Source organism: Thalassophryne amazonica, chromosome 19, assembly GCF_902500255.1.
Source record: "Thalassophryne amazonica chromosome 19, fThaAma1.1, whole genome shotgun sequence".
Classification (NCBI taxonomy): Eukaryota; Metazoa; Chordata; class Actinopteri; order Batrachoidiformes; family Batrachoididae; genus Thalassophryne; species Thalassophryne amazonica.
This window is the reverse complement of record NC_047121.1, coordinates 38,199,912-38,222,411: the sequence shown is the minus strand read 5'-3', so window position 1 is coordinate 38,222,411 and position 22,500 is coordinate 38,199,912. Positions and strand designations below refer to the sequence as shown.

Sequence of the window (22,500 nt, the reverse complement as noted above, 5' to 3'; positions counted from 1 at the left end):
AATTTTTGATTGTGAAAATGATCAAGAAGGCGATAAAGTACCACAATGACAATGTCAGGATGTGAGTCCTGAGGTGGAGGAACTGGTTTGAGTAGAAGAACAGGAAATGCACCAACAACCTCCCTTCTGAGCCAAGCATGAGAGAAGCTGTTGGTGCTGGTGAAGAAACAGCAAACATGACTGGGCATGACATGATCTGTTTACTGGTCTTTTTTTAATTGTATGTTCTCTCGGAGGGTACCATGTGTCCTGTTAATTGTGGACTAAACGGTATTTCAGTGTGAAATTCTTACTGGAGGATATTGCGCCAGGAAACAACAAATGCACATTATACTTTCCATGTACCATTGTGCACCTTGTAACTAACTCTTTATTTTGTGTCATAGCAAAGAGGTCAATATCCAGGTCCACAGATGTTTGCTTACTTGCACCTCATATGCTTGGCATGTCACACAATCTACTCTGTTTGGAAGATTTCTAATGTCTAACAGAATATATCTTAAATAAGTAGTGAAATACCAGTGTTTCACCTGCAGTATGATAAGATTGGTGGGCTGCCATGCTAACGACAACCTCTATCAAGCAAGAAATATTTTAATAAAGGCAGTGAAAAATACTGACAAATTAATTTGGATGTCCATCATCATTTTTTTGGTTCAGGTATTTTCTCACACAGATGATCTTCAGTGTGGTAAATGGTATTTTATAGTGATTTGACAGCACACTAAATAGTGTGTGTGTGTGTGTGTGTGTGTGTGTGTGTGTGTGTGTGTGTGTGTGTGTGTGTGTGTGTGTGGTGAGTGAGAGAGAGAGATTTGTTTTTTTATGTATGTGGGGGGGTTTTTTGTTTTTGTTTATTTCTTACCTGCGGTCACCTGATACCAGTGTGACATTCAAAGCTTCCGCTGTGGTCCATATCTGTGCATTCAGAGATTTCAGTAGAAGGTGTCAGACGTCAGAATCTGACATGTACTCTACAAATTTTGACTAGTAGTAATCTTAATAAACAGTCCGACATTAGTCAGAGGACTTCACTTCCACCTCTGTATTTGTACTGTACACTTTCTTTCATGAAACACACCATTCGTGCTTTTTAAGACTCCTCAATAACTCGTTTCACGCCAGAATCAGCACTGATGAAGCCAACTTGTCGTCTGTAAGTCTGCTTTTCTACAGCGCATGAATGAGTGTTACAAACTTTTGCCCCGTGGGCCACATAAGGCCCAGTCTCCTCTGTGTGGACATGCTTTAGCACAGTTTCTAGACTTAAACTTTGAAGAAAAAGTGGGTGCACTTTATGGGTTGACAGATTATTGGCACCAGAATCCAATTTATTGCCAAGTAAGTTTGCACTGGTGATCTGATCTGGTGTTATTGGTGCATAGACTGCAAGAGAAAAACACTTCTGTAAGAAATAAAAAGGGTCAAACAGATAAAACTATATTCACTGTTAAATAAGCCGTAATGGAATGGGACAGTGCAAAGACAGGTAATTGGAGTACAGATGTACAGCACCTTTTAGTGCAGGGAGGGCCCATCTGTGTTTTATAGTAATGGGGGAGGCAGAATAGAATAAGTGGGGGGGGGGGGGGTATGACAGTATGACAGGGGCCGATATGACAGTTGATTTTTGTAGCGTTGGATGTAGCGACTCCCTGGTCGCCACCTTTCACCTTCACATGTACATCTTTTTTAAAAAAAGAGATTGTCATTCACCGACTTCAGCATTTCTTGAGTCAGAGCATTGTGTAAGGGCAGCTGTGAGAGCTGCAGAGCGCAGCTTAAAGTACTCTCCAAAAGTACTTTACCAAGTACCAACAGTGCAGTTTGCTGTACCACAGAAAGTCTGGACTCTGGCTGGACCACTCAAGGACCTTCACAGAGTTGTCCTGACGCCACTCCGTTGACATCTTGGCTGTGTGCTTAGTCATTGTCTTGCTGAAAGTTGATTCGTCACCCCAGTCTGAGGTCAAGCATGCTCTGGAGCAGGTTTTTATCCAGGATGTCTCTGTACATTGCTGCATTCAATTTTTCCTCAATCCTGACTAGTCTCCCAGTTCCTGTTGCTGAAAAAACATCCCCACAGCATGATGCTGCCACCACCATGCTTCACTGTAGAGATGGTGCCTGGTTTCCTCCAAACAGGACACCTGACATTCACACCAAAGAGTTCAATCTTTGTCTCATCAGACCAGAGAAATTTGTTTCTCATGGTCTGAGAGTCCTTCAGGTGCCTTCTGGCAAACTCCAGATGGGCTACCATGTGCCTTTAACTAAGGAGTGGCTTCCTTTTGGCCATTCTAGCATACAAGCCTGATTGGTGGATTGCTGCCAAGATGGTTGTCCTTCTGGAAGGATCTTCTCTCTGGTGGATCCGAACTTCTTCCATTTACGCATAATAGAGGTCACTGTGCTCATTGGGACCTTCAAAGCAGCAGAAATGTTTCTCTACCCTTCCCTCGATATATATACATATGTGCCTCAAGACAATCCTGTCGCAGAGGTCTGTAGACAATTCCTTTGACTTCATGCTTAGTTTGTGCTCTGACATTTACTGTCAACTGTGGGACCTTATATGTAGACAGGCATGTGCCTTTCCATATCATATCCAATCAACTGAATTTACCCCAGGTAAACTCCACTTAAGCTGTAGAACTTCTGGAGAATGATCAGAGGAAACAACATGCACCTGAGCTCAATTTTGAGCTTCAAGGCAAAGGCTGTGAATACTTGTGTACATGTGATTTTAGTTTTTCATTTTTAACAAATTTGCAAAAATCTCAAAAAATTGTTTTTCACATTGTCATTATAGGGTGTTGTGTGGAGAATTTTGTGGGAAAAAAAAATGTCATCTATTTTGGACTAAGGCTGTAACATGACAAAATGTGTTTTTAAAAATAGTGACGCTCTGTGAATACTTTCTGGATGCAATAAAGGGCTTTAAAAGTTTCTCTGTCCGCATGCATGCGGATGTGCAGTGATGTCCTGGGTTTATGGCTGTTCAAGTGTTACTGAGCTTCTGTGTTGTTGCACTAATGATACGTGGACAGCTTTGCTTACCACTGGATTGACAGAGACCAGAAGTCATTCATGACTGGGGCACCGAATGATGAACAGCAGTAGACTTAGACTCATGGCCCTTGGTTTACTCGTAGTTGGTTGATGGATATAGCTGCAGATTTAAGGTTACATACACCTTGGTGAAAATTGTTCGGGCTCAGTTTTCAACTGCTGCACATATTTCAATGTATCAACCTATATGTGAGCGAAGTCATTTAAATGTCCATATTATTTCCACATCGTTATTTTTCAAATATAGTTTCATGAGGGATTATTTCAGTTTTCATCATGTCAGCTTTTGAGTCTGTCAACAGTTTCCTTACAGCAAGGTGTATGCCAGTTTTGGTTTATTTCTTCCTCCTTGGCGTAATCTGTTAAAGGTTGCGCTGTCACATATGCTTCAGAATACTTCATTAGTTTCCTCGTTGCTTTTCTGAGGTACTGTTTTTCCTTGACAACATAAAGTTTTTCAGTTGTTGATGTTACTTTTGGCCTCCTTCCATATTTTCATTTATATAATTTATACCGTGTAATATTGTGGTGTAGTTTTAAGTCTGTATCATCCATCCCTGGTGTCCAGTTATATATTTGACAAAACTTTATTCATCTGTTGGGAAGACTCTCTCAGGGAAACTTGTTCCAGCAGTGTTGTTCTTCCGCTGTACTTTGAGGTGAATTTGTCAAGTTCAGGAGTTGTTTGAAACGCAGCATTAATATCACAGTTTTACTATATGGGCTGATCAAGCACCCTTACCTGCATATTCATGAGACCGGTCACATAAAAATACATAAATATTATATTAAAGGTCAGTAATTTGCATTTCAAAACGCACATGTATTAGTCATTTTAAAAAAGTATTGCCTTTCACTGCATGTCTTCAATTCTCTCTTCCGCATGCGAAATCTTGTAAATTTCATTTTGGTCTGGGATTTTTTATTTATTTGTTTATTTTAAAGTGTCAGCAGCATTAAATCTTCTGAACTATCCACCCAGTTGGCCGATATGTTCCATGTTTTGTTCTATTTTCTTTGAGGATGTTTAGCTGCTCCTGTTTTGAAAGGAAACTTTGAGTTTAAGAGTTATTTCGTAACAGGTAAATGGTTTTTGAACTCCAGAGGAAAAGGGAAAGATGGGGACTGTTTCCGGAATACTGCCTGATTTCTAGAAGCTGTTGTCTTTAAAAGAAATGTGGGCTTTGTGTGTTTAGTTAACTGGCCGGTCTGTCTGTCTTTAATCTCACTTAAAGGGGCCCTCTGATTTTTCAGCTGGCCATTATTTTGCGATGTTTTAGGGTTTATGTTTTTACTCGGGACAAAAATTATTTTACTTGGTCCAGTATTGAGTTAGAGCTCAAGGCTAAACAGATACATTGTAATAGTATGGGACAATCTAAAACCTTTAAAGTAAACTGCTTGTTGTTGTTGCTGAAGAGGCAAAGATATTATGGTAATATGAAGAACCTTACAGGTGTGCATATTTATCTCAGAAAATGTGGCTGGAGGAGGGACGTTTCCAGAAAAAAATGGATTAGCATGGTTCATGCTGTCGGCCGTAACAGCATAAAAAATAGGAAGCAGAGTGTGGCCCTTTGACCTCTTACAAGAGGTCAAGGATAGCCATCTTTGAACTTGTCCAAGTTCTATGTCCCAAGAATGCTGCACAGTGTTCATGACTAGTTCGCATAAGGGGCAGAAATTTTGCCTATAAATTTGAAGACCCTGGCAGTAATAGGGCACTGCAGTCTTGTTTGAACCTTGCGTGATATCGCAGGATTTGACCACTTATGGGGACCACCGGTCCCGTTGTTCAATATATACACAGCATAACTTCACATGGAAAAATGGTGTAATGTTTTGTTTTCGGCTGCAATCACCGAAGCAGTTGCAAAAAGTGAGGGTTTTTTTTTTTTCGGTTCCCAGTAGAGAAGGGAAGACGAAGCAAATAGATGTCGTGTCGGTAAGTGTTAGTCTACACAGCTAACCAGAGTAGCTGCATTCTCTTGCCTGCAAAACCGCCACGACATGTTCGTGCTCTGGGTCATGAACAAACCCCAACACATGTCCAATTTCTCACTGCATCATCAGTTTTTCTTTGCATTTTCACTTTGTTTGCATGTAATTGACCCAAAAACTGCCATGTTTTTTTCCCCAGAAGTAGAGAAATTACGTCACTTGTGTCATGATTTACTCCTTTAGCGCCTGCCCTCAAACCAGACTTCAGTGCCCTATGGGACTGGATTTATGCTGAGAACAGACTAACAGATGGACACAAGGCCATAACAATGCCCAATGGCCATATTTTGGCCTCGGAAAAAAAAAAAAAAAGCAGGTTATAAAGTATCTTTTCCCTGTGGTTGCATTTTATGGGGAAATATGCAGGAAATGGTACCTAAATATTCATTCACAAATGCATCCCCCCCCCCCCCTTACAGAATGCTGGATCTGCCCCTGGATTTTCAGAGAGACTTACGATGCGCAGGTACAGACGGCATATGTTTGAGGTCATGTCAATTTGTGCAGATTTTTTTTTATTTTATCTAGCTCTTGTGCAAATGTGGATTTTGTGGGGAAGACTGCTCGGGGAAAAACTTCATTGTGCACAACAAACTTTCCAGTCTGGATTCTGTGACTGTTCTGACATCTGAACAAGCGCTGGTGCTTGTGTGCGTGTTTCTGTGTGGGGATAAGGCACCACGGAGAAATTGTTTTACTGGCGAAGGCACAGGGTGCACGGACGTAGCCTGACGTCCCGAACTCATCACACACACGCGTCCAAATTCAAGTCATGCATGTCCGTACACATGGGGTGCCGCTAGCTGTTTTGTGTTTACCAGTGAGGAATAACAGACAGCTTGATGGATTATTTCACTGCAGAGAGGCGACTCCTTCAAACGTGATATTTCAAAAAGGAATTAATTTATAACCTCACAAAAAGTTAACTTTTGAAGCTCACATCATCAACCTGCAGCCTGTCGCTGCAAATGACATCAATTCTGTGATTGTTTTCTAATGCTGACATCTGAATTAGTGCGGGTATGTGCGTTTCTGTTAGAAATGGGGCCCATATATCGGTGTCAGGTTCCGATTAGGGCTGCAGCTATATTATTTTAGTAATCGAGTATTCTATCGATTATTCTGGTGATTAATTGAGTATTCGGATATAAAGTACTTTTTGCAAAATGCAAAACAGGCACTATGCACAATTTCTCCAATCACAGCAACAGAAGTCTGTAACATCTTCTGGGTTGTCTGCATGTCTTGGTGCTTTTCCTCACTCTTCTTCTTGCACAGTCAGTTTTTGAGAACCATCTACTCTACACAAATTTACCATAGAGTGCCACATTGTTTGTATTTCTTCATAACGGATGTAAATAAAGTTCAAGACATATTTAGTGACTTGGAAATGTTCATGTATCCATCCCTGACTTGTCTGAAGAAAACTGGCAATTAAACTCATTTACAGGTATTATACCAAAGGGGCTGATTACTTATGCAACCCATTATCTTGGCTTTACATTTATATCAACTTGTAGAGATTTACTTTTAGTTTGACTCTAAGGAAGATCATTTTTTAAATTTTTATATCGAGAAACCTGATTTACTTTTTGTATCTGAAATGCCATAAACAAATTAAAATGCATGAAATACCAAGGGGCTGAATACTTTTGCAAGCCACTGTATGACACATCGACAGTGCAATCAAACCACATATCTGTAAAGTGATGGTGTATGACGGGCTGTTTGAGCCAGGGAGGGAGGTTTGCACATTACTTTTTGTTGTAGTTGTTACAATAACGATAAAGTATCTGTGTACTTAAGGTTTGATCATTCAATAGAATTTGTATATTTGTTATGGGTTTTCTTGACGGCGTTATTTAACACATTTCAGTAAACCTCTCGAGTATATTTATTTCCAGTATGGTCTATTGTGATCATTTCTCTATTGTCTTTTTATCCCACAATCTGTGGTCCTTCTTTCATTCCCTTGGGAGGATGTTATTTCAAGACACACACCGCACATCTTCCAGTCGTGACTGAAATAAATTGTTACACTCCAAACTATTTTGAGTACCGGTAGTCTTTTGAAATGTTTGAAACCCTCATTTTCTAAGATTTTTATTATGGGAATCTTAGCATTCACCAGGTAAAGTGTAACTGCATCAGTTGCTGCTTTCCAGCACTTTTTTGTCCTGTCACACAGAGTGCTGCTCTGAACTACCAGCTTTTTTTTATTTTTCCTCCTTTTTTTGTTTGGGCCTTGTATCCTCTTGGCTGTAACTGATGCATTTACATGGGGTCCCTGCACTGTTTGGCTGTTGCCACACAGTTATGTCTTCTTTCATTTCAAGTGGTTAATTACCACCTAATGTGTGAGCCCAATCTTTGCAATATTTACTAATTCAATGTCAAATCACAACAAAAGTGCTTTTTCCAACATGTTGGTTTTGGAAAAACCAAACCAGTTCCATATTCCTTGTCATTTTGTTTTTACGGGACAGCCTCCTGTGTGTTGTGAGTCACACCCCTTACTTAAGTCCAAATCACACTCTGGCAACTAAAGGAAACGTATGAGAAACTGATTCAAAACCTTCGTTTGTTTTTGTCCGACAAAAGTAATTTTCGCATCCACAAAATGTGCACCTGTCAGCTGATACGGTTTTGTGTGTGTTCAAAATTTGAACAGAGATCAGATGAAGAACTTTGCCACTGTTTACACATTTTATTGACCTTTTGTCATCTGTATGTCATTTATTTTTCCTGCAACTGTCCAACAATTCATTCTGGCATTCTGATTGGTCACAAGTTCAGGACAAGCAGAGAAAGGACGGACACAGTAAACGCAGCTACGTCTTGAAGAAATAGACAGCGCTCTCTCTCTCTCTCTCTCTCTCTCTTATACGTGGTGTAGCTGTGGAAACATGATGTCATGCTGACCCCCAAACTCTGCTCAAATGCAGCATATATGTCTGTGAACCGGGAAACTATTTCTGCTCAGCACTGAACTCTGTGGAAATGAAATGCTATCTGTCCATTAGCACCCCAGCTCCACAGGAGACTGATGTATTGAGGTTGAGCAGAAGAATTTTCCCAGTTTACAGACAAATAAACTGCATTTGAGCAGAGTTTGGTGGTCTGAAAGCATGACATCATGATTCGTCACTCGAACAGCACCACTGCGTTTCCTTGCTGAGAGTAACAGAGACACGCAGACGGGGAAAAGAAACGCGCAGAGAGATAGGGAGAGAGAACGAGAGTGAGATGCAGAGAGGGCGAAAGCGACACAGAGAGATTGCGCTGTCTATTTCTTCCAGACATAAAGCTGCGCTTCCTGTCCATCCTATTTCTGCTGAAAGTTTTGAACATGCAGAAAGCTTTCTTTCAAACTTGGCATACATTAGCTGAAAAGGATCGCATTTTGTAAATGGGAAAAGGACTTCTGTGGACACAAATCTATAGAATCAGTTCCTTTCCCTATGTGTTTTGTTGATCCATCACAGTGTGATTGGGGCTTAAATAGGAAATGTGAGGTATATTGCACTTTGTTGCACATTGGGATGTGACTGCAAAGGAAGAGGGGAAGATATTCAACATTGTGCGAAAGAACTACAACTGATACAGAATGTGCACTGTAAAATAACTCACAGCTGTCTTTCTGAAGGCAAGAGCGTGTGATTTTTAATGGTTCAGAATCTAATGTCATACTGCATACTCTTCATTCAAGTGTCTTATATTTTGTGAACTGTGTGTGTACCATCCAAGAAAGAAATTCCTTCTCCAAATTCAGTTATTTTGGTGCAATGGCCAGATGTATGTTTGGAATAGTAATGGTGAAACAGTTGATCCCAAGAACACTGTACAAACTGAAGTGTGGTAGTGGTAGCATCTTGTTCGGGGGGGTGCAGCCAGTAGAACTAGTGCATTGCACAAAGTAGATGGAATAATGCAGTAGGACTGCTTCAGAATTCATCAGCAAAGCCTTCCATCTGTCCAAAACCATCAGCTATCTTGTTGAAACACTGTTGGACACAGTTCATTGTTCCAAATGGACAATGACTCCAAACACATCAAAGCTGATTTTGGAATGGTGTCCCCAAAGTCCTGACCTCAACCATGTTAACCATGTGCTTAAGTCAGGTCTTCACCATGAAACCAACAAATGTAATTAAATTCTACCAAGGAGAGTGGACAAACGTCTGCCAGAAGGTTAGCTGTTACCACAAGCATCTAGTAACCATGAAATTTCCTAAGGATCATTCACATTGCAGCTTTGCTGTATGTATATTTAAGGCCATGTGTTGATTTCAGAATATTTACCATAAATTAAAATATTAACATGTTGTTGTCACACCCCAAACATTAGCTTTATATTGTCCATTCATTTTGTTAGAGAAAGAGAATGTTTCAAAGAAATCATTGAAAGTCAGGTGTTGCCATAACATTCATGATGTGTGTTAACTTCTGACCACAGCTGTGCAATCTGTTTACACTGCAGTCAACCTTTACAGCATCAAGTAACTGCTGTAGACTCATGAATACACATAGTTCAGCCTCATTGCTGAAATTATTGTATCCTCTATCAACAAGCCAGCTGTATTCCCGAGTCATAACAATCCATCATGGACAGGAAAAGAGTGATTTGTTTGGGTTTTGCTTTGTCTCCTTCACCATTTGGTAGAGTGAACATATTGTATATCCTCACACTAAATCTGTTTTACATTACTAAGACAACTTTCAAAAGTGCTGGCCTACAGCAGTGACTTATGGTTAGTTTTGTCTTAGCAGAAGGAAGTTAGATAGTAACATGATTACATAATTAGTAATAGATAGTAACACGATTACATAATTTATATGTTTATTAATAAAGATCTCCCAGTGCAAACTCAGATTGGTATCGGGTTCCAATCAAAGCATATTGTAGTGATCAGAATTTGCATTATTAAACAGGAATCACTCCAATTTGTCTGTGGCTATTCTGAAGTAACAGATTGATGTCGCCGATACCCGTGACTCTATTCAATGCATGACAGCACATTTCAAAAACAAACTCACGCTTTGCTTCAATTCAAATATGCAAAACAGTCAATTTTCAGTCGACTCAACTCTGCCTTTTCTTCTTTTGTAGATTTATTGGAGGTTTGCAAATTGCTGCCACAAACGACACAGGAGTGTATATTCTTACCTTTTCAGTCTTATCCTTTTGGTTAGAATTAAAACACCATAATTGGGGTTGAAACATTTTGTATCATGATAATCATATCATGAACAGGGGAGTGCATGTGTCACTGCACATGCCTGGAAGTAGCCCTTGCGCAGTGCATCATGGGTTAGTCTGTATGCCTACAGCCACCGTCCATGGATGTAAACACAGAGATGCAGAAGACGTACCTGGAGCTGTTAACTCACCATTCAAGGCAAGCAACAGTAGTAGCACTAAAAGATGGTGAAAGTGCAGAATTGCAAGTTTAAATGGCAAGAAAAAGGATCTGATAGCGCTATGTTACCTCGTGGGTGGTGGGGTTGATTGCATCCAGAAATTATTCACAGCACTTAACTTTTTTCCACATTTTATGTTACAGCCTTATTTCAAAATGGATGAAATTAATTTTTTTCTACAAAATTCTACACACAATACCCCATAATGACACTGTGAAAGTTTTTGAGATTTTTTGCAAAAGTATTAAAACTAAAAAAAACTAAGGAACCACTTGTACATAAGTATTCACACCCTTTGACATAAAGCGCATAATTGAGATCGGGTGCATCCTGTTTCACCGATCATCCTTGAGATGTTTCTACAGCTTAATTGGAGTCCACCTGGGGTAAATTCAGTTGATTGGACATGATTTGGAAAAGCACACACCTGTCTGCATATAAGGTCACGTGTTTGACTGTGCATGTCAGAGCACCAAACCAAGCATTAAGTCAAAGGAATTGTCTGTAGACCTCAGACAGGATTGTCTCAAGGCACAAATCTGGGGAAGGGTACTGAAACATTTCTGCTGCTTTAAAGGTCCCAGTGAGCACAATGGCCTCCATCATCCGTAAATGGAAGACGTTCAGATCCACCAGGACTCATCCTAGAGCTGGCTGCCTGTCTAAACTGAGTGATCGGGGGAGACAGGCCATAGTCAGGGAGGTGACCAAGAACCCGATGGTCACTCTATCAGAGCTCCAGCATTCCTCTGGAGAGAGGAGAACCTTCAGAAGGACAACCATCTCTACAGCAATCCACCAATCAGGCCTGTATGGTAGAGTGGCCAGACGGAAGCCACTCCTTAGCAAAAGCCACATGGCAGCCCACCTGGACTTTTTCAAAAGGCACCTGAAGGACTCTCAGTCCACGAGAAACAAAATTCTCTGGTCTAAAGAGACAAAGATTGAACTCCTTGGCATGAATGCCAGGCATCATGTTTGGAGGAAACCAGGCACCATCACTGCAGTGAAGTGTGTTGGTAGCACCATCATGTTTTGGGGATGTTTTTCAGAGGCAGGACCTGGGAGACTAGTCAGGATTGAGGGAAAGATGAATGCAGCAATGTACAGACACATCCTGGATGAAAACCTGCTCCAAAGCGGTCTTGTCCTCAGACTCGGGTGACACTTCATCTTTCAGCAGGACAATGACGCCAAGCACACAGCCAGTATATCACAGGAGTGGCGACAACTCTGTGAATGTGCTTGAGTGGTCCTGACCCGAATCTGATTGAATATCTCTGGAGAGATCTAAAAATAGCTTTGCACCGACGCTCCCCATCCTACCTAATGGAGATTGAGAGATGCTTCAAAGACGATTGGGCAAAACTGCCCAAAGATAGGTGCCCCAAGCTTGTGGCCATCATATTCGAGAAGACTTGAGGCTGTAATTGCTGCCAAAGGTGCATCAATAAAGTGTGTTAAATGTGTTAAGCTAAGGGTGTGAACACTTATGGACGTGTGATTTGTTTTTTTATTCTTAACGAATTTTGCAAAAAGAAAAAAAAACCTTTTCATGTTGTCATTATGGGGTGTTGTGTGTAGAATTTTGAGGGGGGGAAATGAATTTACTCTGTTTTGGAATAAGCATTGAACATAAATGTGGAAAAAGGAAGCACTGTGAATACTCTCTGGATGCACTGTATATTGGTAGTTTTGATGGAAGTAGTTTGAGTGGAAAAAAAAATTGGTGTGTCTAACATGTAAGTTTTCTGGCTGCTGCAGACTCAGTGGGTTGATGTCGATGTGAACTTACTAAACTTTTACTTATTTCCAGCCCTTCCAATATTGTGAATCCACTTGTTTCTGAGCGTTGCATTCTTAGGTAAAACAGAAGTTCACGTTTATCCTTGAGATGATGATTATTAAAGCATCCAGGGACATAAGTAATCCCCATTCTGAGCCTTTTGTTTGCTTTTTGAGTGTGTCTGTGCGTCTGCAGCAGGCCCATATTTCCCACTATCCCCTGTGTGACCAAAATTCAATATGGTGGGTATGCAGTTCCCCTGTTGTATAGGGTGATAGTACCCACCCTTTATTTTAAATCAGTCTTTTGATACTATAGAAAGTCAATTACTACATGGAAGAAACAATGACCTCTTGCTGAAGAATCAAGGGTTTTATGAATCATACAAATAGGAACCAAATAGCATCAAGGATTACAATTTGTGCTCCAGAGTAACTTGTTTGTTTTAAGTTAAGCATTAAGCACAGATTACTTCCTACATAATTAGTGGGAAGAGCGATTTAATTATGTATCATGATCTGTATTGAATTGTGATAGGTGTACCATGAAAGTAGTGTATCAGTCCACCACCAATAATCATCACACACCCCTTTCTTTGAAGTGGATACTACTGCAATGCTGCATTAAGCGGGATTGAAAAGAGCTATATAAAAAATTGTTTGCTTGTTCAAAAATTCATTAAGGAGCAGCTTGGATTGCAGGTAGGTTTTCTTATTTCTTTGCAGAGCTGTTGAGTTGTTAAGCATATAAACTAGATTGACTTTATTATACTGTATTTGTCTTGGCGTATACACTGTCACGCCTCCTGTTGTCCACCTGGAGGCAGTGTTGGCACTTTGGTCTCCCTTTGGTGGTGTTTTGATCAGAGTCTCCTTGGCAACCAACCCACATGGGTTGGTGACTTTGATTGGTTTAAGTTGTGCATTTTTCCACCAATGATGAAGCAGAAGTCAAGGAAGTGGAAGTCTCCATTTCCTGCACGCTTCTACAAAATGCGCACCAAAATAACCATTGCATTCAGGAAAAAGCATGGTGTAAAAATTTATCATAATTCAAGTCATAACAATTTAACATAATTCAAGGCCTATCAACAGAATTTAAAAACTGGTATATAGTTTGAAGTTCACACTTTCAGCACACATTCAAACTGAGCCTAAGACTGTGGACTGGATGTTACATCCGCTCAATTCGGTGTTGTAACTTTGACGTGGAGACGTGCCGGACTACTCCAGAGGGTTCATTAACTTGGAATGGGGCAAACACTTGATCAGGACATCTCTAAATTATTTGATCTAAAAAAAAATTACAAAGGCACATGGTTAGAAAACAGTATAAGCCCATGTGTTAAGTTATTGACATGTTATTAAAGGCTTTTGCATATATTTTTCCAAACAGTGAGCCTTTATGGGTGTTTTTTTTTTTGTTGTTTTTTTTTTTTCTTGCATCAGTGTTGTGTGAATTTTTTGGGTTTTTTTTTTTTTTTGAAAGAGGTAATCACTATCTGTGATGCCACAAAAGGATGTGTACCTAATTCTCTCAAATGTCTTTAATATTGTTGTGTAACTGTCAAAAACTGTCCTCTCCAGAAATGCCTATAGTCCACCACTATTTGAGAATGCAGAAACACAATAGCAGTTGTATACTCTTGAGTACATACTTACATCAACTGTTTTTAATTTAGTATTTTAAAGGTTTATTAACTGAGTGCAAGGTCTGTATGGGAAAATATCAGACTGAGGTGTAAGTACGGACGAGTGTTAACGAGGTGCAAAAAAACAGAGGTCTGATAATCCCCTACAGACCAAGCAAGCAAGGTTAATAATTAATTTATTATTTGGTTTGGGTTGGTATTTGGGTTGGTCTGATGGTTTTAGGCTCGTATTCAGACCTGTTCACTTAACTTCCATGAAAAACTTGCTAACAGATGGTCCGGTTGTTAGCTGGTAAGCTTTCAATCTGTGTTTTTTCTGATGCTGTTTAGATATTTATGGAGTATGCTCATGTCTGACTTGGTTTTTCTAATCGTGTTTTTAGCTTTCTGGTTTGTAATGAATGGGATACACATTTTGGACCAGTTGTCATGGTAACCGGTCACATATGGGAAAATATTGGACCAAAATTAGCCAATCGGAACGCACGTAGCGTTGCAGCCATATAATAAATGGGTAGATTGCAGTAATGTTACTTCATATAATTTACACAACAATCTTCGTCAAAAAGGTCTAGTCCGGAAAGTTGTAGCAGATCATATCTGTGAGCTCACATGCAAACATCTGACAGGTCTAAAACCTTGGACATTTAAGTATCCTAGTCAGCAGTTACATATGGATGAATAACTTGACCAAAGTAAGCAATTAGAAATTTTTTTTTCTCTTTTTGTGCTAGTGACACATACTTTGTACTCTGACTGTGAAACAGCCCATGTACACTCGGCTTGTTTCTGTGGCAGTTACTGACTGATCTGCTGCTTTTTAAAAAATGATAGACGATGCATGCTGCAGTTTAGCCTTTTTAACGGTCAAAAATGAAGCAGAATGGCACATACTTTTCTTAGTCTTTCTGAGCAGGAAAACTTGACACAGTGAACACTTGCAGTGTTAATCCTTTACATCTTATTGAAACATGTAAGGCAATTTTGACCTGGGTTTCCCTTTTAAAATCACTGTATTATAAAGTTATAGATTTTCTGTCTTATTTTATATTTGCAAGATGCACTCTGAATGCCTATCTAGTTATTGTTCTTTGGTTCCGTCTTATTTAGGCTACAGAATCGGGAAAAAAAGATATTGAAATGGCAACATATCTTAGCAGAACCGATTACTTACACTGTCTCAATAACAATTTTAAAATGCAAACAAAAAAAAAAGTGTGATTCACAGAGTAATGGTTTTAAATAATTTGTTTGTGCTTATTGTGCTGAAGGAACCTTACTTCTCTTTCAGGCCGCAGAAAAACTGGACTTGGTGCCACTGGAGGAACCTCCAACCAGACAGCGTCAACATGGAAGAAATGAGTGTGGAACAGATTGCCAATCAGGGCCAACCAATTGACTGATGAGGTACTGAGTCACTGACACAACACAGTCACTGCTTTTAGTGAGCAAGATACTCTACCCTACATCTTTAGCTTGGGCAAAAAACACTTTATGTTGTATATGTTATTTAATGAAGCTAATCATGAAAAACACTCCCGAGTATATGTATGGCTGGACAGTCGAGAACCATTTTCACATTTACCTCATACTTTTCCAGCTTAAATAAAGACAGTAGAGCATCACTTCATCTCGTGATGAAATGACTGATGCACTGATGATAATTGCCCACAAATGGCTCTGAAGCAATCATTACACATTTGTTTCAGATGGGAAACTGCTGTTGTGCAAATTGAAATGAACCCACACAAACATCAGAACATTGAATGCTGTTCGGGTGCAGATGGATATTTTACTAATTATGTTATTATTTCACTGTTGTTGACACATCTCATTTTGTTAAAACGATGGATGTTTTGTTTTTGTAATGAAGTAATTATTTTTGCCTAAAATGATTTGGCGGAAATCAAACTCATTTAGTAATTATTTTTGCTAAAATGATTTGGCGGAAATCAAACTCATTTTAAAAGAATAAACCTAAGTAAATGGGCGCACACACTGCTTCTGAAGTTGCTGCTGTATAGTGTTGGAAGAGAAGGGGTGAGTAATTAGATTCATTGCATTCACAGCTAATTATTAAGATAGGCACTAATAGGCAGTACGTGAGGCTTTACACCTAATTTAGTCTGATAGCTTCCTTATCCCTCTGTGGGTTTGACAGTTTGGATGTGTCTGTTATATATAAGCATTTTATTATCGAGATAATTATTTAATCAGCGCTCCGGGGCATTGTAAGATCAGCCATCTGATTCATACAGAGGCATATTAATGTACTCCAGCTGGGGTTTTAGCTTGACTGCACTAATTGAGCATGTGTCTGTATATATGCTTGCATGCACGTGAGTGGGAGGGTCAAGGGGTGTTTCTTCTTCTTTTTTCTGCTGTTTCTTGTTTTGTTTGTTTGCTTCCTGTGTTCTTTAACCTGTCATTCTCTTTGTCCTTCCTCCTCCTGCTGCCTGGTTGACGTCTCACTCATGCACTTAGGAGATCCCAGAAGGGACAGGGCATGGGAGGGTCCTTTTCCTAATGCTACTTACCACCCTGGCTTTGGGTAACCTCTCATACTTCAATGAATGAATGAATGAAACACTTTGGTGAGAAAATCAGCCGTTTTGCCGTTATGTTTAACAAATGCTGTCTTGTGTGGAATTGTCTCATGTTGAAGCTTTTTCTAATGTCCAGCTGAGTTAAAAATAGTCTGCAGCACAGTTAAATATGTTGTATGCCACTTTAGTCGTCATACTTGTTTATGTAGATCACAGTTCTACCCTTTTCAGGGCTTTAAAACTGATATTCAGTCACTCACTCATCTTCAACCGCTTATCCAGGATCGTGTCATGGGGGCAACAGCTCCAGCAGGGGACCCCAGACTTGCCTTTCCTGCACCACATTAACCACCTCTGACTGGGGGATACCGAGGCATTCTCAGACCAGTGTGGAGATATAATCTCTCCAACTAGTTCCGGGTCTTCTCCAGGGTCTCTTCTCGGCTGGAAGAGCACCCAGGGAGCATCCTTACCAGATGCTCAAACCACCTCAGCTGGCTCCTCTCAATGAGAAGAGCAGTGCCTCTAGTCCGAGCCTCTCGCAGATGGCTGAGCTTCTCACCTTGTCTTTAAGGGAGACACCAGCCACCCTTCTAAGGAAATCCATTTTGTATGCGCAATATAGTTCTTTTGGTCATGACCCAACCCTCATGACCATAGGTGAGATTAGGAATGAAGATTGACCAGTAGATTGAGAGCATCGCCTTTTGGTGAGGCTTCTCTGGCTAATCTCATGCTCCATTGTCCCTTCACTCGTGAACAAGACTGCGAGGTACTTGAACTCCTTCACTTGGGGTAAGACCTCATTCCCTACGCAGAGTAGGCAATCCATCTGTTTCCTCCTGAGCACCATGGCCTCGGATTTAGAGGTGCTGATCGTCATCCCAGCCGCTTCACACTCTGCTACAAAACGATACAGTGAGTGCTGAAGGTCACAGGCTGATCAATCAATCAATCAACTTTTTTCTTATATAGCGCCAAATCACAACAAACAGTTGCCCCAAGGCGCTCCACATTGCAAGGCAAGGCCATACAATAATTATGAAAAACCCCAACGGTCAAAACGACCCCCTATGAGCAAGCACTTGGCCACAGTGGGAAGGAAAAACTCCCTTTTAACAGGAAGAAACCTCCAGCAGAACCAGGCTCAGGGAGGGGCAGTCTTCTGCTGAGACTGGTTGGGGCTGAGGGAAAGAACCAGGAAAAAGAGATCGATCACTAATGATTAAATGCAGAGTGATGCATACGGAGCAAAAAGAGAAAGAAACAGTGCATCATGGGAACCCCCCCACAGTCTACGTCTAAAGCAACATAACCAAGGGATGGTCCAGGGTCACCCGATCCAGCCCTAACTATAAGCCTTAGCGAAAAGGAAAGTTTTAAGCCTAATCTTAAAAGTAGAGAGGGTATCTGTCTCCCTGATCTGAATTTGGAGCTGGTTCCACAGGAGAGGAGCCTGAAAGCTGAAGGCTCTGCCTCCCATTCTACTCTTACAAACCCTAGGAACTACAAGTAAGCCCGCAGTCTGAGAGCGAAGCGCTCTAATGGGGTAATATGGTACTACGAGGTCCCTAAGATAAGATGGGACCTGATTATTCAAAACCTTATAAGTAAGAAGAAGAATTTTAAATTCTATTCTAGCATTAACAGGAAGCCAATGAAGGGAGGCCAACACGGGTGAGATATACTCTCTCCTGCTAGTCCCCGTCAGTACTCTAGCTGCAGCATTCTGAACCAACTGAAGGCTTTTTAGGGAACTTTTAGGACAACCTGATAATAATGAATTACAATAGTCCAGCCTAGAGGAAATAAATGCATGAATTAGTTTTTCAGCATCACTCTGAGACAAGACCTTTCTGATTTTAGAGATATTGCGTAAATGCAAAAAGGCAGTCCTACATATTTGTTTAATATGCGCTTTGAATGACATATCCTGATCAAAAATAACTCCAAGATTTCTCACAGTATTACTAGAGATCAGGGAAATGCCATCCAGAGTAACGATCTGGTTAGACACCATGCTTCTAAGATTTGTGGGGCCAAGTACAATAACTTCAGTTTTATCTGAGTTTAAAAGCAGGAAATTAGAGGTCATCCATGTCTTTATGTCTGTAAGACAATCCTGCAGTTTAGCTAATTGGTGTGTATCCTCTGGCTTCATGGATAGATAAAGCTGGGTATCATCTGCGTAACAATGAAAATTTAAGCAATACCGTCTAATAATATGATGAAGCCAACAGGACCACATCATCTGCAAAAAGCAGTGATGAGACCCTGCGCCCACCAAACTGAAAACTCCCCCCCCCCCCCCCCCCCCCCGACTGCGCCTCAATATCTTGTCCATTAATATCACATTGATGACAATCTGGTGGAGGCCACCCCCCACCTGAAACGAGTCTGACTCAAGAACCTAAACACAGCTCTCGCTTTATGAGTACAGAGATTGAATGGCCCTGAGAAGGGACACCCTCACTCCATACTCCTGCAGCACCTCCCACAGTATCTCCCAGGGTACACAATCGTACACCTTCTTAAAGTCCACAAATCACATGTAGATTGGATGGGCATACTCCAAGCCCCCTCCAGGATCCTTGCAAGAGTGGAGAACTGGTCAGTTGTTACACAGCCAGGAAAACTGATATTTCATGAAACATGGCTTTGATATTGTGTGTTTCTTTGAGAGGCTACAAATCTACTAATTGAAGGAGCTAATGTAAACTGTTAGTTGAGCTAGGAACGACCAATAGCGGATATAACTCCTATGTCTACATATTTGAATTTGAAATGAGGAATTTTGTGCCAATTTGGTCTAAGAAGTTTGTATTTTTGTTCCTTGTAAAATCTAAATTATGGCTGAGAAGATTTCTGGTAGACCCCATCCACTCTCTTGTCAGAATAATGAATCTAAATTATTCTTTTTTTTTTTCCTGTTGGTTTTGTTTTCATTAAGTGAACCACAAATCTCTAATAATTTGATTAGTCTTTAAAGGAGCAATGAAGTTCTGGATAATGGCAATATTGTAAAGTTGCTGCTCTACTGAATAGATATTCCTAATAAGTGATTATAACTACTTACTATGATCAAATGTAGATGTAAACATTTTGTAACTGCATTGAGATCTGGAAGGTATGCGAGTTAGTCAGTTTTTGGATTGTGTAATCACTTAGCTATCCAACAGGAAAAATGAACTAATTACTGTAACAAATATGCAAGTGTTTGGGGGGATGTCAACTTTGGTTGTGAGCAAATGATTAGTTTATTTATTTAAGAATAATAAATTAATTATCTTTGGATTTTGGATAACTGATGTGAAGACATGGCCTAGGTTGTCATTTACTATTCTTCTGACTTTGGCCAATGATTGTTCAGTTGCCTTTTTCTTTTTTTTTTCTTTTTTTTTTTTAAATGATGCTTGTTTGATTACATAAGTGGCCGTTTATAATTAGTTGCAGCCTTGCATGAGACATTGTGTACTGTTGATTCTTACAGATGGTGTGTTCTGACTAAGCCATCAGAAATGTGAGCTCAAGTCATCCTTGTAAATATTGCCCATCAGCTCACCACTCTGTTGATTAAGAGCAAATATAAAACACAGGGGAGGAAAAATCTGGTTCGTTCTTACTGCTTTTAATAAATCATTCATGAAGGCTTTAAGAAATACATGCTAGAGTTATTTCTGCAATATGTTTGTCTGTGCAGGACTTATTAGGGACAAGAAAGCATAACACACCTTAACCGACTGGATTCCACTTAGCTGTCATCATTTGTTTGTGTCTGTACGTGCATGACCCTTTTTGGCAGCACCTTGTTGGAGCTCGTTGTCTGTTATGTCAACCTCACTTACCTGCATCACCTGATCAGACAGCGTTCAGACACATGGACACAGTGAGGAGGTTGTAGAGGGGAATGACAAACAGGAGTTTGGAGATTTTTAACATCAGATAGGACAGGATCGGGGGGGTGATGACAACAGTAATTCTCCCTTCAGTTTTAAAAACAGACGTGTCAATGCATCAATCACATAATTGCAGACAATATATCACAGAGCAAAAATGTTAATATAGTAATAGCTGTACTTTGAGCTGTACAGGTAAGAGTAATTCAGATACAAATATGTATTACAGAAAAAAATATATATAAATCAGATTGCAGACTATCTCCAGCTGCAGTTATCAACATGCTTCTTTCTGTAAAATAACTTGGCTAACAGTACTTCATGTTGCCCTCTCCTTATTTCCTTCTCTCCCTTTCTGTTATCAGCTATACATAGTTTGTACTTATCACATGATTCTCTGACAATCATTTAGGAAGTTCTTTAATGTTCATCCAGACCAATACCCTGAGGTCATGTATCTTTTGAAGGGTGTAGTTTTTAGTAAGAAATTGTCAATGTTGCTGTTGTTTTAAAGGCAAAGGAGGTGCTGCCTGTCTCACTCTGCCTCCCCTTAGACAAGAGACATGTTTTTCTCCCACAGACCATGTAGGCATGTTTTGTTTGTTTTATTATTCCAGATGTGGACTTCTGTTACATATGTAATAAAAGTCTAAAACAAGCTATTTTAAGCCCAAATTTTGTTTATACCTGGAGAATTTCAACATGTGCAGAGAGAACTGTGGGACGTTTGGGATGTTACTCTGGAACTCCAACTGTACATGAGTAAATGGGGAAGAATAAAAAAATCACTCCTTTAAAGAGATTGGAGTCTAATTTGGTCTGACCCCAGGATTTTCACCTGCCTGGACAAAATCTACATTCTCCCATTGATTTAAAAAAACAAAAAAAAAACACATGAATAGGTTTGTGTTAGAATTCTGTACAAGTTCTTGATCAGTTGTATTTGGCCAATTATAATTGAAAGAAGCCTTCACACAAAAATGGAGCTTTTTGTGATCTTAGATGGATACTCTGATTGCAGCCCTTGATGAGCTAAGTGAGGAGTCACAGTGTATGGGTTTGTTCTTGTTCTGGATAAGTACAAAGTTCTAGGCCAGAGTTCTTCAACTCATTCCAAAGACCACCCACTCCACCAGGTGATTTCACTGATTAAAATCACTTTGAGAAGATGGAATCAGTTAATCAGTGAAATCACCTGGTGAAGTGGGTGGTTGCAAAGAAAACCTGCACCCTCTCTGCCCTTTCTGGAATGAGTTGAAGACCTCTGATCTAGGCTTTCAGTGACTTCCTGGAGTTGGCTATCAAAAGTGTATCTGTATGTGGTGAAATGGTCAAACTTGCCGAGATATTTACTTATCTCAGCAGTGACATTAATGTGTCTGTTCTGTGCCTTTGAGACTCTTGGGAAGAGCTTATGGTGTCTTGAGGTCTTTGGACAGAGTTGTTAGGTGATGCTGATGCTTTTTCTTGATGCCTTGAAGAAGGAAAGTCCACGTCTTTAGGGTCCTTGTGCTTCCAGCCTTACTATATGGTTGTGAGACTTTGATGCTAACCTGTGACATAAAGCAGCGACTAGGTTTCTTGGATGCCAGGTCACTTTGGAGGACCTTTGGGTACTGCTGGAGTGACTTTCTGTTAAATGGACAGCTACTTGGAGAGACTGAGATGAGGAGTATCACATGTGCAGAGGTAACACCAGTTGCAACATCTTGGCCATGTGGTACTAGTCTCTGGGCGTGATCGAACACAGGTCCCACAGTGGGTAGAGAAGACTAAGGAGATGCCCATGTTTCACCTGGCTGTAGCAGATGTAGATGGTTATTTTTGGGAGGTAGGGATGGACCTGGTGGTTACCAGTAAATTGAAACTCAACATGTGATATTTATTTAAACTACAAATTAGTCCTCATGTCTTACTGTTCTCAGTCTTTCATCTACATGTAGTTTCAGGATGGTTCTGTAAAAGAAAAGTGTTTGAATGATATTTGTTGTTGTGTGTGTTTTTTTTTTTTTGTTTTTTTTTTTGGTCTAACATCTTTTTTCTTCTGTAGTCACTGGAGAGCACACGGAGGATGCTGCAGATGGCAGACGAGGTAAGACTTAAAAAGCTGCTCTGTGATTTAATAAT

General features: G+C 40.2%; 1 protein-coding gene across 2 annotated transcripts in view; it reads left to right on the top strand.

Annotated features, from left to right (window-relative positions):
- Positions 1 to 22,500, top strand: part of LOC117532089 (synaptosomal-associated protein 23-like) — a 35,546-nt gene that overhangs the window by 1,002 nt on the left and 12,044 nt on the right. For both annotated transcript variants that reach the window (XM_034195331.1, XM_034195332.1), the window contains exons 2-3: positions 15,223 to 15,338; positions 22,424 to 22,465. In XM_034195331.1, coding sequence (XP_034051222.1) covers positions 22,445 to 22,465 — 21 coding nt within the window. In that variant the 5' untranslated portion in view covers positions 15,223 to 15,338; positions 22,424 to 22,444. The remainder of the gene's footprint in view (positions 1 to 15,222; positions 15,339 to 22,423; positions 22,466 to 22,500) is intronic.